At 46.1% G+C, this 18065-nt stretch overlaps 1 protein-coding gene and 2 pseudogenes across 3 annotated transcripts in view; all 3 read left to right on the top strand.

Moving 5' to 3' along the window:
* Psen1 (presenilin 1) overlaps positions 1-6482 on the top strand; it is a 47603-nt gene extending 41121 nt beyond the window's left edge. For 2 of the 3 annotated variants that reach the window (XM_076921735.1, XM_076921736.1), the window contains exon 12: positions 1621-6482. In XM_076921735.1, coding sequence (XP_076777850.1) covers positions 1621-1776 — 156 coding nt within the window. In that variant the 3' untranslated portion in view covers positions 1777-6482. Of the gene's footprint in view, positions 1-1382 lie in introns of all 3 variants that reach the window. The other variant, XM_076921737.1, reaches the window with a different exon arrangement.
* Positions 6483-7039: 557 nt separating this feature from the next.
* LOC143437000 (zinc finger CCHC domain-containing protein 9 pseudogene) lies at positions 7040-11844 on the top strand (annotated as a pseudogene).
* A 707-nt stretch (positions 11845-12551) lies between these two features.
* LOC143436584 (farnesyl pyrophosphate synthase pseudogene) lies at positions 12552-13990 on the top strand (annotated as a pseudogene).
* Positions 13991-18065: the final 4075 nt, after the last annotated feature.

Here is an 18065-nt window from a genome sequence, read left to right as displayed (position 1 = left end):
GGTCTTCCTTTCTACCTGAGGGAGGGTCTCCCGTGCTTTTACCACGAGCTGTGCACTCCAGGTGGCCTCTGCCTGTTCTAACTTCCCATCTCTCCATAGAGATGCTAGGATTGCAGGTGAGTGCCCACTCCATCCAGCTTTTTACATGAGTTCCAGGGACCACACTCAGGCCCTCAGGCTTGGGTGGCATGTGGCTTTACCTGTCCAGCCATCTTTCTACCCTGAGGATTCCCTTTTGACTCAGGCAGGCTAAGAACTCCAGTCCCTTGAGAAGCTTTTTAAAGATGGATGTTCAGAGCCTGCCTGAGTCTTTCTCCACTCTGGCCACACATTGAAATCAGCAGATGCAGCCAGCCTAGCTATGTCTTTTCTGCAAAGTGTGTTGCTGAGGCTGAATGAACACCATGTGCTTGCTGTGTTCTCCTTCACTAGCTCTTGCCTCAGCCCTGTGCTCATCTTTGTCTCACCCTTGGGTAAGTAGTTTGTGTAGTTCTTAAGAGTTCTCCAGGAAACTGAGTATTTCTCATTAGAAACTACTATGAGTCAGGTGGTGGTATTGCACGCCTTTAGTCCCAGCACTTGAGAGGCAGAGGCAGGCGGATTTCTGAGTTTGAGGCCAGCCTGATCTACAGAGTGAGTTCCAGGACAGCCAGGGCTACACAGAGAAACCCTGTCTCAAAAAACCAAAAAAAAAAAAAAAAAGAAAAGAAAAGAAAAGAAAGAAAGAAAGAAAGAAAAGAAAGAGAAAAAAGAAATGAAATGAACAGCTTTGAGAGTCCCACAGTGAGACTCTATAACAGACTGCCCTGATCATTGGCTTTACATCTGATGCACAGCCTGCAACAAGCTTGCTTTTAGTGCCATCTTGCTTACAATGGCAGTGGCTTTCAACACTGACTTAGACAGCTGAGTGTGTTGGTGTGCACCTTTCAAGGCAGACGGATCTATGAGTTCAAGGCTAACCTTGTTAAGTTCTAGTCTACATAGTGAGATCCTATCTCAAGAGCAAAAAAACCTGACTTATTAATAACATGTTGCTGCCTGGAGTTGGGGTGTATAGTTCAGTTGTGAGAGTGCCTGCATAGTCCAAAGCCCTGCATTCAGTCTCCAACCACATAAAACGAGCACAGGGCACATCCCAGCTCTATGGAGATAGGAGAAGGGCCAGAAGTTCAAGATCCTCCTAGCTATATGGGCGATTTGAAGCCAGCTTGGTCTCAAAAAAATTTTTTTCCTATTTAATCCAGGCATCATGGGGCACACTTACATCCTGGCACTCAGGAGGCTGAGGGAGAAAGATATAGCGTTTGAAGCCAGTCTGGGTTGTGTATATATAAAAGAATCCCCTCCTGTCTTCTCTTTTCTCCTCTCTCTTGACCCAGCTCTCCCTGTGTTGTCCAGGCTGGTCTCAGGCTTCTGCCTTGCAGTCCTGCCTCAGCCTCCTGAGTCGCTGCTGTGTTGTCATCAGGCCCAGGGCCACAAGCTACGTTTTTCTCTCATGACTCCAAGAATTCATGAAATGTTGTTGTAAAAGTTAGGCCTCAAGGAGAGTATTCACTGAAGGTGGTGCTGATGGCCATTGACGTGGGGGTGGTCCTGAGTGCGCCTCTGTCTCCACAGGGCCTGTGCCTTACGTTACTCCTGCTCGCTATTTTCAAGAAAGCATTGCCAGCCCTTCCCATCTCCATCACCTTTGGGCTCGTTTTTTACTTTGCCACGGATTATCTTGTGCAGCCCTTCATGGACCAACTTGCATTCCATCAGTTTTATATCTAGCATTTCTGCAGTTAGAACATGGATGTTTCTTCTTTGATTATCAAAAAAAGAAAAATGGAAAACAAACCTGAGGAGGAGATGGATGATTTTCCTGTGTCCTCAGCTAACAAGTCAGGACTCCAGCGGGACTTCTGCAGCTTCCTTCCGAGAATCCCTAGCCACCTGCACTACTGGACTGTGGAAGGAGGCATCTACAGAGAACGGTTTCCAACATCCATCATTGCAGCGGGTGTTGTCCCTCAGTGCAGAAACAAACAGACTTGAGAGACAAGGACAAGGACATGTGCTGGGCCCAGGAGCTTCTGTGTTCTCCCAGCACTTTGACCCTTGGGCATGGAGATGCACTGAGAACTCCCAAGAGGTTAAACGAAGTGATGTGAACCAAACAGCTGCCATCTTCCACGCCATGTTGGAAATAAAACAGGTCCTAGCTGAATCCTGTGCTGTCCAGAGGCTCCGTGCAGAGGTGGCACTGGGCCCAGGCCTCCCTCTCAGGCTCCTTTGCTGCCCACTTGTAAGTTTAAATAAGGACACCGTCCCACACAAACCCCAGCCCCTGTCACGTCAGTGACTTTGACCATTTTTGTTCTCAAGCACTGACACTATTATCTGTGGTTACCATTTCTTCCCAAGGCCATTCTGGACGAATTTGGGGTTGCTCTATCCTGAGAGTTGTAACCTCAGCTTCCAAAGTTTATACTTTCTTGAAATGATGGATCTATTGTTCAACAGTCCCCTGTCATTCTTACATAACTTCTGGGTTTCCCACAAATCCCTCATTTTTACACACACTTTAAGCTTACTTTTGACCTGGATGCTTCCTCTCCGTGTCTCTCCCTTGTCCCTCAGCAGTTCCCTCTGACAGCAGACAAGGCAGCTCTGGGAGGTAGCTAGTGGCCCTATAACCCAGGGGGTTCTCCTCATGTGATGCAAATACCACGAGCCCAATCAATCAGTGCTGTCAGCGTGCTGCCATAGCTCCTTCAATGGGAAATAGGATGTGTGCCCAAAGAATTAAAGCGACAAGTGGCTGGGGAAGTGTTCTCTGTCCTGGCTGTTCTTTTGTCACCACAATCCACTCACTGTCAAGGGCAGAATTTAAACTAGGGACTGGGGGATAGCTCCGAATACAATGCTTGTCTTTTCCTTGGCTCAGTCCCCAGCATTGGGGGGAAAAAAATAAAACCATAGGATTTAAATTAATGTCTAGTGCTGGTAGTTGGTCAGTTCATGAACCAATTATGTTGGTAAAGAAACAAAGGTTTGGAGAAAAGCTGTTTCTTGGTTAGTTGTGGAAGTACCTGGATGTAGAACTTAAACCAGCTGCCAAGAGGAAAGACAGGGCCCTCCCACAGCCATGGGGCAGAGTGAGCTAGCCACATAAGCAGGTTTGAGGGACGAGGCTCTGCAGTCTCAGGAGCCTAAGAAGCAGCCTCACTTGCTTCTGGCCTCCTCTCAGTGCTCCATTGTGTGAGGTGAGCAGCAGCCTCTCTGCTGAGCTTACAGCTGGGTGTGGGTGCTGTGGCCGCTACACTGAGCACACAGACTACTGAGCAGCAGTCCCTTGTGCCTGTGGCAGCCACCTCAGCCAGGAGACCAGCTGAAAAGACTTGAGAAACTAGCATGGCTCAAGCAAGGACACCTTCTCTCTCTCTCCTGTGATAGATCTCTTTCTATCCTAGGAGCCACTTTGGGGGTCTCGTTAGAGTTTAGAATACTTCTTTTGGGTTACACAACAATACTGTTGGTCTAGCCTGGGGCTTTGGGCACACTAGCAAGTGCTCCACTAGTGAGCTACCCTTTATTTGACCTGGAATAATCTTAGTAAGAATTTGACCTGAGGAGTCTGGTCTAGTCTCACCCTCCGCGGTAAAGTAGAGACAGGTGGGTCCCTGGGCTTGCTGGCCACTCAGCCCAGCTTCATCGAGGTCTAGGCCAATGAAAAGCCCTGTGTCAAAGAGCAAGGTGAACAGGTCCTGAACGATACCATACAAGACACCCAAAAGAGGAACTGAGGGTGTAGCTCTTTGGGAGAACTTGATGCACTTGGCATCCTCAAGGCCCTGTGTTCAGTTCCCAGGCTATAGTTAAAGGATATAAGCCCAAACAGACTCAGGCTGATGAAAAGAGCAGGAAGAGCCATGCAGGGAGGAGAGGGGCTTGTGGTAGAAGATTCTGTCATTTTTATTATGCATATGTGAAGACAGCCCTGTGGTGTCTGCTCTCTCCACATGGGTCCTGAGTCTCCAACTCACCAGGCATGCTCTAGACACGAGCTCCAAACCAGCCCAGCCACCTCACCAGCCCAGCCCTGCTCTCCCAGACCTTGCTGCTCTCACACAGACAGCAGATTAGAAGTTTTCCTTCAAGTTACTTTGCCAATCTCAGCTAGAGCAGTGCTGTAAGAGTCCCAAGTGTGTCATGTGTTTGGTGACAAGAGGGCATGGGTTGTGTTTGTGTGCAGGTGTTTAAGTCCAGGAGAGGGGTGTCCACAAGCCAGAAAACATCTGGGATAAAGCCACTGACTGCACCTGCTTAGTGGAAAGACAGTGGGAAGGAAGCAATAGCTTTAGGTTTGATGCCTACAGGATACGGGGCATTTGTGGGCAGAGGTTGGAGAGGAAGGGCGCTCCTTCCTGGTTTTGATCCTGCTGGGTTAAAGGGGTCCTAGGTACACAGCTTTCACACTGAACGGCTACATTTCTCCAAGAGGAAAAGAGAGAGGAGAGAGCGAGTGAGCAAAGGACAACAGCCAAGAGCAGTCGATCAACTTCATCACAAAAGGAGCAAAGGTCTGTGGTTTTGCTTGTGAACTTCACTTGAAGTTTTAGTGTCCTTTTGTGGTAGATGCACAAGTGAATAGTATGTTTACTGCTTGTTCTGTCTGTGGTCTCAAGCATATTGGATAGGGTCTTCCGTGTAGCCCAGGCTGAAGTCAAATTTATGATCCTTCTGCCTTCACCTTACAAGTGCTGGGATCACAAGACGTGGACCATCATGCCATGTTATGTATATGTATGTATGCATAGATATATGTGTATATATATTACATTTATTTCTGCACAAAGCATGTACTTCCATGAGGTCAGGGGACAGTTAACAGCAGGTGGTTCTCTCCTCCCATCATGTGGGTTCCAGGAATTGAACTCAAATCCTCAGGCTTGGAGGTGCATGCATTTACCCACTGAGCCATCTTGCTGGGCCTATGGATATAACCCTAACTTGTTGAATGTGAAATTGATACTAACTGCCAAATAAGGTTTTCCAAGGTCAGACTTCTAATGGTAGTCTCTGTCTCTGACCCCGGAGCCAGGCTTTGTGATCTAACCGTGGAAGAAAAGCTGAGAAACTGAGGGATTTATTCAGTCTTCTGTGTGCTTGGCTTGGTACTGGAGGCTCACTTGCCCTCTTCCCTACCTCTTTCCTTCCTTTCCCTTCCATTTCTTGTTTTTTCCTCTTTCCCTTTCTGAAAGAAACAGGTTCTTGTCAGACCCACTCTATAGCTGAGGTTGATCTTGAACTTTGATCCTTCTTTTTTTTTTTTTTTTTTTCTTCTGGTTTTTCAAGACAGGGTTTCTCTGTGTAGCCCTGGCTGTCCTGAAACTCACTCTGTAGACCAGGCTGGCCTCGAACTCAGAAATCCGCCTGCCTCTGCCTCCCAAGTGCTGGGATTAAAGGCGTGCGCCACCACTGCCCAGCTGAACTTTGATCCTTCTGCTTCCACCTCCCAAGTGCTGAGATCACTCACATGCACCAGTTTATTCTATGCTGGCGGTCAAACCTGATGCTGTGTGCATGCTAGCCCAGCACTCTACTAACTGAGCTACAGCCCCGACCCCACCCGTCCTGACTTTTAATTACTGAGGCTTACATAGTGAATGCTGTTAAGGGGACCTCGTTCCTTCAGAAGCCCATCCTTTCAGCAAGCCCCCCTGGTTAAATGAGCCTTTTGGTGGTCTATGCACGTCAGCCTGAGCCACCTCTCCTCACTCCCTGTGGGTCCTTAATGCTGAGTTTAAAGACAACTTGGAAATTGGACATTTGCATTCATGCTTGGGATGGAAATAATGCCATATTTTGATGATAAGTTAGAGTCTAAAAGCAAACCTGGGGTCTTCCTGTGTCTTTCTCCAAACCTGGGCAGTTCTACAAACAAACACCAAAGGAAAAGTACTAGTTTTAGTTCTTTGCAGCCCTCCTTGATAGTACCAGCTAGATAGCCATGGGCTGTCCCATCTCAGGGTCTTCCACACCTTGTCAGTCTTCTCAGCTGCTAGAAACCCCCAGTCTGCATTTTGCAAAGCACACCCTGGTGCTGAAATTTACCCTTTCTTGACTGTCAAAGCAGTTTACAGGAGTTTGGGGTAGCATTGTGCCTCTTGTGGATGCAGGTGTCCCTTTGGGCCCTGGAGTGTAGTGTGTGCACACGTCTGCCTAGCAGGAAGGATTTCCCTGAAAGCACTTCTATTATACTTGTTGAAAGCTTCTGCAGACTGGCAAGTGCCAGGGTGAGGGCTTCTGAGGGATCATTTCCTCTCACATGGTCACGGCCTGGCTTCTCCTATCATGGGTACTACTTTGTACATAACAGACTGTGAATCAATTTTTAAATAAATACCTTTCAAACTCTTGGGAAGCTATAATTTTGATAGATGATTGCAGATTTCCCTGTATTTGTCAAGTGAATAAAGAATGCATGAGCCTAACAGTGCTTGTTTTCTTCCAAGAAACACGGATGTGAAAGCCTGTGTGCTGGTTAATAGACGCCAAGACACGGAAACGTAAGGCTCTGCTGGTAACAAGGCAACGTGGGTCAGAGCAGAACACACCTTTAAAGGTGCAACACCCAATCTGTTTATAACTGCTATCTGTGGTTCTGTATTATGGATCGGCAGCTCAGGAACCATAGACCAAACACTGGAAAAAAATTGTATTTGTACCAAACACACAGACGACTTCCTCTTGTCAACTCCTAAGTGAAGTCACATCTATTAGTCTGTATTCTAAATAACCCAAAAAGTCGGGCATGGTGCACACCTGTACACTCAGGAAGTTGAGCAAACAGTACTACTTTGGGTTCAAGACTAGCCTAGCCGGGCGGTGGTGGCGCACGCCTTTAATCCCAGCACTTGGGAGGCAGAGGCAGGCGGATTTCTGAGTTCGAGGCCAGCCTGGTCTACCTGGTCTACTGAGTGAGTTCCAGGACAGCCAGGGCTACACAGAGAAACCCTGTCTCGAAAAACCAAAAAAAAAAAAAAAAAGACTAGCCTAGGCTACATAATGAGTCCTTGTCTTTAAAAAAAAAAAAAAAGTGCCCAACTTAGAGATGATCTAAAGTCTGTGCACTGGGTCATATGCAAATCCAGGGCTGCTGTCTGTGGAGGGTGTGTGTGCTGGGATTATGGCTTGAGGATTCTGGAACCAGTCCTCCACACTGCTGAGTGATGGCTACATTCTTAAGGGGTTTGTTTGTTTGGTTGGTTGGTTTGGTTTTTTGTTTGTTTGTTTTTTAATATGCTAGGTTTTTAATTTTTTTATCAGAAAATATTTATTAATGTAAATACTTTCAAACCCAATTATAATCTTATAGAAAATGTGTTCTAGTATAATGCAAATACTTCATATACTAGGGGATTATCTTTTTAAATTATTAGACCTTGATGATACAGAGTATATGTGTGTTTAGCATGCCCAAAGCCCTGGGACCCATCCCTGAACACAGAAACAATAACAAAACCCCACCGGGTGTGTAGCGTATTCACTGTTATTGGTCTTTTTGCTGCTTTGTGGGTTTAGGGGCATCAAGTTCATTGGGTAAGTTTGATCTTTGCCGTCAGGCTATCTAATTCTTTTTCTTGATTCTTCTTTGAGCATAAATACTTAACAAACTGTAACCAACAACCAACCCTGCCTCTCCAGGTAGTAGCATTTATATACCCTCTGAGGAGTCCCCAGATTTTTCAAACGTTATACTATGGCAGAAACTCTCTGCAGCTGGCAAAATCACACCCTTGCTAGAGCACAAGGCAAACCATAGTCAGCTGCTGTGGATAGTCTGAAGCAACCCATATCCCACACCTGTTATTAAAACAAAAACATATTATCATATTTGTGTGTGTGTGTGTGTGTGTGTGTGTGTGTGTTGAAAGCAAAACTCCAAAACTGTCACCACATTACACCTTTAATCCCAACTCTAAGGAGGCAAAACAGGTGGATCTCTTGAGTTCCAGCTCAGCCTGGTGTACACGAGTTCCAGAGCAGCCAGGGATACATAGTGAGATTCTCCAGGAGAGTGGGGAGGAAAGGACAGGGATTGCGACACAGCTACACTAATGGGAATACACCGTTGCTTTCATTAGGCGATAGTGCATCCTGTCTTCTCTCTGTGTCCTCAAACTACAGACCTTTCCATTCCTAAGCTGTGAATACAACATGACCAAGTAGTACGGTGGCTCAGCAGCTGAAGTGCAAGCCAGGTGACTGAGTTTGATCTCCAGATCCCACTTGGTAGAAGGAGAGAACAGACCCCTGCAATCACACGTAAATAAAGACACACCTTTAGTTTGGTGGCAGAAAAAGCCACAGATTACCATTGTCTTCAGATGGAACAGCTAAGAGGTAGACAGGCGGGTGTGGTAGTGCATACTATAGTCCCAACATTTAGAAGGCAGAGGCAGAAGGATCAGTTCAAGTTTAAGGCCAGCCAAGAAGTACATAACAAGACCCTGTCTCAAAACAACAAACCAACAAAAAGACAAAGCAAATGGTAAGTGGTCGGTCAGTCACGCCCACAGCCCAAGGCATCTGGAGTCAGAATATTCACTCCTGTGAGAAATGGAGGCATCGTTTGTCTTCATGAATCTTGAAGGCAGTGTTACTGTGTTCTGCTAGAGGCTCATGGTTCATCTACCCCAGCTGGGAACAGTTTCTGAATGTTAGGACTCCCCCACCCCCACCCCCCAACATGGGTGTTCGGAGCATTTGGAAGGACTCTGATGGAGCTAGACCGAGCAAGCCTGTATTTCCCCCGCATCAACAGGTAAGGACCACTGTTTTGTCAGCTGACCTCACACCTCTCTAGGGGGGTGGGGACTCAGGATCTGGTTAAAAGGGTCACAATGACTCAACAGGTAAAAGTGCTTCACGAGCCTGATGACCCGAATGCCACCTCCCAGTCTACACAGTAGAAGTGCAACCATGGCAGGGTTTCCTCTGGCTTCTTGTGGCACACAAAGACTATATGTACATTCACAACAATAATACAAGTTTAAATATGAAAGAAACAGAATGTCTGGGGCAGAGAGATGGCTCAGTGGTTAAGAGCACTGGCTGCTCTTGCAGAGGACCTGGGTTTGGTTCCCAGCACACATACGGCTCACAATCATCTGTAACTCCAGGTCCAGAGGATCTGACTTCTGACCTCAGCCATTAAGCATGCACATGGTACACAGGCATACATGCAGACAAGACATTTATACATACATCTTAAAGTCTTAATCTGTAATAGAGAGAGAGAAAGAGAGTGAGCAAGAAAGCTATTGGTTTTTGGATTTTGATTTTTTTCTGAGAAAGGGAAACTCACTATATAGACTAGACTCATAGAAATCTGCCATTGTCCGCCTCCTGAGTGCTGAGATTAAGAGAGCATGTACCACCAGACCTAACACATATGTATGTATGTATGCATGCACATACAGACTGGTGGGGAGCAGCATAATGTCGACTTACATAAATTAAGTAGAAATCCAGGAAGCAGGGATCTACAAAAGACAAGATTTAAGATTTGCTTTACCAGGTGTGGTGACGCCTTTAATCCCAGCAGAGGCAAAGACAGGTGGATCCCTGTGAGTTTTGGGCCAGCTTGGTCTACATAGTAAATTCCAGGCCAGACAATGACATAGTGAGACTCTGTCTCAAAAAAAAAAAAAAAAAAAAAAAAGATTTTTATTATGTGTATACATGTGTGCTTGTGGACATGAGTGTGGACACCCTCAAAAACTAAAGGCATCAGATCTTCTGGAGCTGAAAGTACAGGCTGTTGTGAGCCATCCAGCCTGGGAGCTGGTAAACACTGGCATCCTCTGAGAGAACAGTGTGTGATCTTAGTCACTGTGCCATCTCATCTCCAGCTCTGGTTTTTGGCTTTTGAGACATACATGGCCTCATTGTGTAGCCCAGGCTGGCTTCAAGCTCACAAGCAATGGGATAAAGACATGTCCAACCATGCCTAGCATTCTTTGAAGATTTTAGGGCTGGTAAAATGATAAAGGAGCCTGCCACTAAACTTGACAGCCACCTGAGTTTGATCCCAGGACCTTTATGTGAAAGGAGAGAGCTGACTCCAGCAAGTTGTCCTCTGGCTTCCGCCACATCAGCACCCCTTAACCCCCAAGACAATAAAACTTAAAATGGCACAGAAGAGTTCTCTCAGTGGTTAAGAACACTTGTTGCTCTTCCAGAGGACCCAAGTTTCATTCCCAGCACCTAAATGACAGCTCACAGGCATCTCTAACTTCAGTCCCAGGGAATCCAATGCCTTCTGGCCTCTGTGGGCACCAGGCAAAACACCCACCCACATAAAAAGTGAATAAAGTGGTAGAAAACTGTCTAGAAAAAAAGACCACAAGCTGGGAGAGGGTGGGGGAGGAACATTTTTAACCCCAGCATGTGCAAAGCGGAGGCAGGTGGATCCCTGATCTGCAGAGTGAGTTCCAGGGCAGCCAGGGCTACTCGGAAAAACACTGTCTCAAAAAAGTAAAAAAAAAAAAAAAAAAAAAAAAACCTAGGCCCTCATCTGGAGTTTGGCTTCTCTGGCTCGTCATTGTCTCAGCTGCTCTGGAGGATTCAGACAGGATTAGTAAAATACTTCTGATCCAACCATGACCAGGTGGGCTAGAGTTACTACTCTAAATAGTAAGAGACCCTTGTCAGCAACATCATGGGAGGACATGAAGAAGGAGTCTGAGGAGAGAGCAAACCAAACCCTTCCAAACTATAAGCAATGTCAAAGCAGTGGGCTGTCCCTTAGAAACGATGCCCCTCAAGCAAAACCTAAAAGGAACAAAAAAAAGTGTACTTGAACGAAGTGAATGGATTCATGGAGCACCTGAAACGGAGCTCCGGATGCTTCACGATGGACGGCTGATAGCAGCCGACAGCCGGGAAGTAAGGGAAGAAATTGCAGCGGCCTTAAAGGACAGTTGACGGGAAGGAAGGCAACCAAGTGACAGGCGGCAAAGAAGAGTGCAATGGTATGTTCCATTGTCAACAACCCGGCCATGGAGCTGCTGACTGCCCAGCTGGGCTAGATAGTCAGGACACGGTGCCCTCATTTACTACCGCTGCAGGTCCACGGAGCTAACGTAGACCCCGTGCTTGGTGAATTTCACTTGTTCAGATCCTGCCCTGATAATACGAAAGGAGTCTATGCTGATGGTGGTGACTGTAAACTCTGTGGCTCCATGGAACCTTTTAAGAAAGATTGCCCTGAGAATCAGAATTCAGATCGGATCATCACAGTCGGTCGCTGAATTGAGTGCAGACCACGGAGATGTTCTGGATGGGCCCAAGCCGCAGAAACCTAAAACCAAAGTACCCAAAGTTGTTTTTGATAAGAATTGGTACAGTTGTTCATTACCACCTCAAGGTTACTCTCCAAAGTAGGCCATTAGAGATTAAAGCTGGGCACCTGTGGAGGCAGACCTGTATTATAGACACCACTCTGACCTTGGTGGGGGCAAGTTGTCTACAATCTGTCAAGGAGTACAGGGTTAGTGTGTGTGTGTGTGTGTGTGTCTGTCTGTCTGTGCCTGTGTATCTGTCTGTATTTAAAACAGATTTTATGTAGCTCAGGTTGGCTTCAAACTAATAACCCTGCTCCACCGTCCAGAGTGCTGAGATTACAGACAATATGCCTAAGAGCATATTTTCACAGATGGAACTTAGAAATAACTAAGGGCCTCCATACCTGATTGTAGCAGTCATTGCTATAAATATAAATCATGAATCAAAATTGACCCCTAAACAAAGCACATGCCTTTCAGCTTGTGACTAAATAAATATTTTGTTATATGCTCTTAATTCAGAGTGTCCATTTATTGTATTAGAAATTTATTTATATGTTGTCACAAAATCTGTAATTTTTAGTACTGAATAAAATTATATGAGCTGTTTAAAAAAAAAAAAAAACTGCTAAAGAGAGTGCCACCAGGCCTAAAACACATATGTATGTATGTTTAGGTATGTGGCTTTATTTTATTTTAAGGAACTAGTGAGGAGCAGCATAATGTTGACTTACAAAAATTAAGCAGAAATCCAAGAAGGAGGGATCTACAAAAGACAAGATTTAAGATTTGCTTTACTAGGTGTGGTGGCTAGTACATAGCAAATTTGGCCATGTCTGTGGCATGCACATACCTTAACATAATAAGAATTATGACAACACAATTTTAAATATTCTATATGGCTTTGAACAGTCCTCTCACCATAGTCCATTAACTTAAGGGAAAGAAGATCTAAAGGCTGGGAGGAGGTCTTTGCAATGAAGAGTGCTTGCTGTGCAAGCATGGGGACGTAAGTTCAAATCCCCAACACCCACGGAAAAACCCAGGCACAGTCACATGCTCCTGTAACTCCAGCGGCAGGGGGAGGGGCAAAGAACAGAAAGATTGCTGCGAGTGCTGGTCACCAGCCTAGCCACTAGGTCAGTGAGAGAGCCTACTTCAAAGACGAGGGTAGAGCATGTGGGCAAGCAGGACACCTGACGGCCTCCGCACATGCTCATTTACCAGAACGGCTGGCCAGCCTCTCTTGAGCCTCCAGCTCTGGATTCTAGGTACACACCACTGCTGGGCTTTTACAAGCACTTTACCCACTGAGCCATCTTTCCAGTTTAGTGTTTTTTATTTATGAGCTTTAGAGAACTTGGGGAGGGGAAGTTGGTGAGTAATTCCAAATTATCTCAAAGTCCAAAAGGCCGAATTTAGAACTTTGACTTCCAAGAAGCATCAAAAGGGTGCAGCAGGGAGCAGGGTTTCCAGGCTAGCGCAGTCTACAAACCAAGTCCCAGGCCAGCCAGGAGTTAATAGTTCATGTGAAATAGTCTTTCATTCAGCCAGAGTGATAATTTAAAAACAAACAAAGGGGCTGGAGAGATGGCTCAGTGGTTAAGAGCACTGACTGCTCTTCCAGAGGTCCTGAGTTCAATTCCCAGCAACCCCATGGCGGCTCACAGCCATCTGTAATGGGATCTGATGCCCTCTTCTGGTGTGTCTGTCACACCAGTGTACTCATATACATACAATAAATAAAATCTTAAACAAACAAAACAAAAAACAACAACAAAACCAAAACACAACTCAGTTTTCTGAAGTAATCAAAAACCTAAAGAAATACAAACCCTGGAAATAAGGTTGCTCAAACATGGAGTCAACCCCCAGAGAGACTACAGCCAAGAACTCAGCATTTCACTTCTCAGGATGAATAGAAATCTTTAGATTGGATGTTGTCAAAGTGCTGACTGGGGATGGACTAGAGACAGGAGGCAGATGCTATTGCCCTGTGAAGGAGCTCCTGGAGTAGCCTGTTGTTGGAAGCAAGTACCACCAGGTTTTGCCTGCGCTGCAGGTACCTCAGGAACTGGTGGGGCTGAGGAGGCGGGATGCTGATAGTCTCCAGCTGGCCCTGGCTGTGGGCTGCTGTGGAACTGTGCCAAGCTTTGTTCCCTGCATCAGATGACATCATGGATTCTTCTGTCACTTGCTGGGGGCATAAGCCAGGCATAGAGACCATCTGTGATGCTTTGCTTCTGGAAGCCTGTATCTACTGCCTGCTGAAGTTTCACTGCAGGAGCACATCCGGCTGAGTTTCCAGCCGACTGAGATTGACAGACTCTGGACTCATCGCTGTGCTCCTGGTCATGTGGGTCTGGGAAGACACAGTGCAAAGAGGTGTACACCTATTGTCAAGTACAAGACAGCTCTGTACTCCTTCTAACTGCCATGTCCCTGGCAGGCATCAGTAGGGAGGAGAAACCAATACCAGGAAGGTCCTGCTGGAGATGGGTGGCTACTCTGACCTCCTGGGGAACCCCAGTGTTGGCACTGACATCCAGAACAACAAACGCAGCTGGTTGGTGTTTCAGTGTCTACAATGAGCTGCTCCCCCACAGCATCAGATCTTAAAGGAGAAGGACCCAGAGAAGTGGCTCAAGTGAAAGCACTGTTATGGGGAACCATCTCTGCCCTCTTCGGTACTTGTGTGCAAGGAGGACAGTCACAACCCCTAGCAAAAGTCTCATGGAGCAGTGTGCTGCCCTCTATCCTCAAGCATCTTCCTGAGGCCAGAATAACCTCAGGTAGAGAAAGGGACCAGAGATAGCCCATTGTTAGAGTACTGGCTTGATTGTATGGGGTCCTGCTTGGGTCTGGTGGCTCACACCTGCAATCCCAGTGCTTGGGAGGCTGAGGCTGAAGGATTGTCATGTGAGACTCACCAGGCTACAGAGCAAGACCCTGTCTCAAAAACTCCAAAGGGCAGTGTGGGGAAAAGATAACAGTAAAGACACATGACATCTTCTTGTTAAACTGGATGGCTCAGACACATAAGGAAAAGCCAATAGTACAGACAGGGTCAATTTACAGTGTTTCCTTGAAGGAAGTGTTTCAGAGCTGAGGAGATGGCTGAGTGGATAAAGTGTTGCCCTGCACGTGTGAGAACTGGAGTTTGGAGACCCAGAAGCCAGATGTAGCACCAGATGTGGCCCATGGAGAGACAGGATGCAGAGACAGTAAAATCCTGGGGAGCGCAATGGCCCCATCTGTGGAGCAGTAGACAAGAGACCCTGGCTCAGAAAACAAGATGAGACCAAGGTCTAACACCTGAAGTTGCCCTCTGACCTCCACATAGCACCATGGCACACACATGCTTGTACACACAGTGCACACGCCATTATACACATACACACATGCCACATACACATACCACATACATGAATATCACACACACACCATATACACACATATTCATACCATATACACACTCCTCACACTAAATACACATACATCACACAAACACACACCACACACACATCTCACACCAAATACACATATATCACACAAACACACCATATATACACACACATACATACCATACACACATCACACACACCATATATACACACATCACACAAACACAGACCATATATACACACAGAAAGGGAACGACATCTGCATCAGACCACAACAGCAGACCAGAACTTTCCTAAGCAAGGAGGGAGAGGAAGAAGGCAGTGAACTGCACATGACCTGCTGTCGTTGGTTGTGAGACACAGCAGAAGTGAAACTTCTGGGAGATGGATTTACAAAAGGAGAAGCTCATTCTGAGAAATGTAATTGCTACCTTAAATAGAAGCGATAGCGTTTAAAACCCAGAATTAAAGAAATTAAATGGAGCCTGCAGGACGGGGAAGCTACAGTCCCAACAGTGGCTAAAAAAGGGGGAAAAAATGGCGTCAGATTTTTCAATCTTTCAAAATTGTTGCAGAGAACAGCTTACTATGAAGTGGGTGGCTGTAAGGTTTAACAGTAACAGGAAATTCAGCATTTGGATAATGTTGCAAGGCTCAATTTTCAGAGAAACACACGAATAATTCTCTTTTGATCACAGCCAACTTGGCCACACACAAAATTTCTCGTATAAAATCATTTTTCAGCTGGGTGTGGAGGCACACGCCTTCAATTCCAGCATTCAGGAGGTTGAGAGGTAGGAGGACTCAGGTCCAAGGCCAGCTTTGGCTTCGTAAGTCGACATGACCCTGTCTCAAAAGCCAAGATTCCTCCTTCACAAGCCTTTTACACCTCCCTCTGCTCATGAGACGTCAGCTGCCCTGATATCTTGAAGACCCAAGATGGCAGCTGGGTTTGTGGGCGCTCCTGGACTCACAGGGAAGCTGAGGGGAGAAAGATCAGTGGAATTCAGAAATTCAGGGTCAGCCTGGACACTTTGGTAACGGCCCTTCCAGATGGAAAAAGGAAACCTAACACATAAATGAATTTCAAACTGCAATAAACTACCATTTAAGGACAGCTTTGAGTTTTTAAAAACATGATTTTTCATAGATTTTTTTCAATATGGAATAAGACACAGTTACTAAGAGACTAGATAAATTTTGCCTCAATAATAAGAGATTTAAGCTTGGCAGTGGTGGCACACACCTTTAATCCCAGCACTTGGGAGGCAGAGGCAGGCAGATTTCTGAGTTTGAGGCCAGCCTGGTCTACAGAGTGATTTCCAGGACAGCCAGGGCTATACAGAGAAGCCCTGTCTCAGAGAGAGAGAGAGAGAGAGAGAGAGAGAGAGAGAGAGAGAGAGATTTAAAAATTCAGAAACACATTTTGTGAGTATCTTCAGGGGACATGATGTAAGTATAAGATTTCAAATGACATAACAGCATTTATTTATAATGTACCACACGCATGCGCGGTGCCCAGGGAGGTCAAAATAGACCATCAGATCCCCTGTGACTGGAGTTACTCATGGCTGTAATAGTTATGAGCCGCCATGTGGTACTAAGAACCAAACCAGGGTCTTTCGGAAGAACAGCAAGCGCTCTTAAATGTGGCGCCATCTCTCCAGCCACCCCCACCTTTATTCCTGACACAGGGTCTCCGTATGTTGCCCACACTGGCTTGGAGATTATAGTTTTTGCCTTCAAAAACAAAGACAACAAAACCAAAAACCTGGTAGTGTAGCTCTGACTGTCTTGCATTCAAACCCCAGAATTGCCACCACCACAAACCCCTACGCCCACCTCAGCTTATCACAGGTAAGTTAGGGGTTAGTTTCTCAGATGCTCACACCTTGGCTAGGACAGGTTGAACTGTGTAAGAAACACAAATTCTCCCTGCACCCCTGCATTTTAGCAGCAAGTTTGTCTGTCTTTATTAGTCAAGTTTGTTGGGCACAACAGCAAATGCTTTAAGGATGTTTTCTAGGGAATTATCTGCAGTGTTCAGCCTTTCCCTGCCCGAGTGGCAGACAAAGCAGGTTCTATCTTGATGAGCATGGGCGTCATTATTGCTCTGAGTTCAAGGTTTTGACCTGTTAGCCCAGGGCGCCTGACTTTCATAAGCACCTGTCTTGCTCTTCACGGCCTGACTTTTAATTAACCTTTCCTCGCTCTACCCAATCGTTAGCCAGACACACCTAAGTTTACATTCGAAAAAGGGATGACTCTGCTGTTAGCTGCCATGAAGGTGCTGTGATTGGCAAAACCATTAATTAGAAGATTAGAAGGCCCTCTTTTTTCTTATCTTGGCTGGAATAGTCTAGGCAAAAAGCTTTGAAGCAAGTTTTGAAATTACCAATATATATATATATATATATATATATATATATTTCATACACACACTCACACATTCCCGAGTGCTGGGATTAAAGGTGTGTGCCATTACCCAAAGTTTTTGCCACTAAATTTAAAGAGCTTGTAGAAGCCGACCATGGTGGAGACACTTACCTGCAATGCAGCATCTGGGAGGCAGAGACAGGAGGATCACCACAAGTTCTGGACTGGCCTAGGCTACATACTGACATCATGGCTAGCAACGGGTTCCGTACAGACCCTGCCCTCCCACCCAGCTTGGTATGGTGGCATAGCTCTGTAACCCCAGCACCTTGGAAGCTGAGGAAGAAGGGTCATACTGGGCTCCATACCACCTCAGAGGACTTTCATACCACCTCAGAGGAGCAGCGCGTACTCCTGACTGCTGTGCTCGCTCGCTCTCCAGTCCCCTCAAAAACATTCATTTAGCCGGGCAGTGGTGGTGCACGCCTTTAATCCCAGCACTTGGGAGGCAGAGGCAGGCAGATTTCTGAGTTCAAGGCCAGCCTGGTCTACAGAGTTAGTTCCAGGACAGCCAGGGCTACACAGCGAAACCCTGTCTCGAAAAACCAACCAACCAACCAAACAAACAAACAAACAAAAACAAAAACAAAAAAAACCATTCATTTGGAAAAAGTACTTGGTACCAGAGAACTCTATTCATCCTACTTTTACATTCCTGAGGGTGTGTGTGTGTAAGACAGAGACAGAGAGACACAGAGAGAGACAGAGAGACAGGCATATGGATATAAGACTGAAACCTTGGGCCTTGTCCATTAAGCATGCCCTACTGCTGAACTACAATATCTCCAATATCTCCTTGAACCAGTTAACCTTTTAAAAGTTCTTAAGGAGGTACAGAGGTGGCTCGGCGGTTAAGAGTGCTGGCTGCGAGTTCAATGCTCAGCAC

The sequence above is a fragment of the Arvicanthis niloticus genome, chromosome 23 (assembly GCF_011762505.2).
Source record: "Arvicanthis niloticus isolate mArvNil1 chromosome 23, mArvNil1.pat.X, whole genome shotgun sequence".
Lineage (NCBI taxonomy): Eukaryota > Metazoa > Chordata > Mammalia > Rodentia > Muridae > Arvicanthis > Arvicanthis niloticus.
The sequence above is the reverse complement of the archived record's forward strand: the minus strand, read 5'-3'. Positions and strand labels throughout refer to the sequence as shown.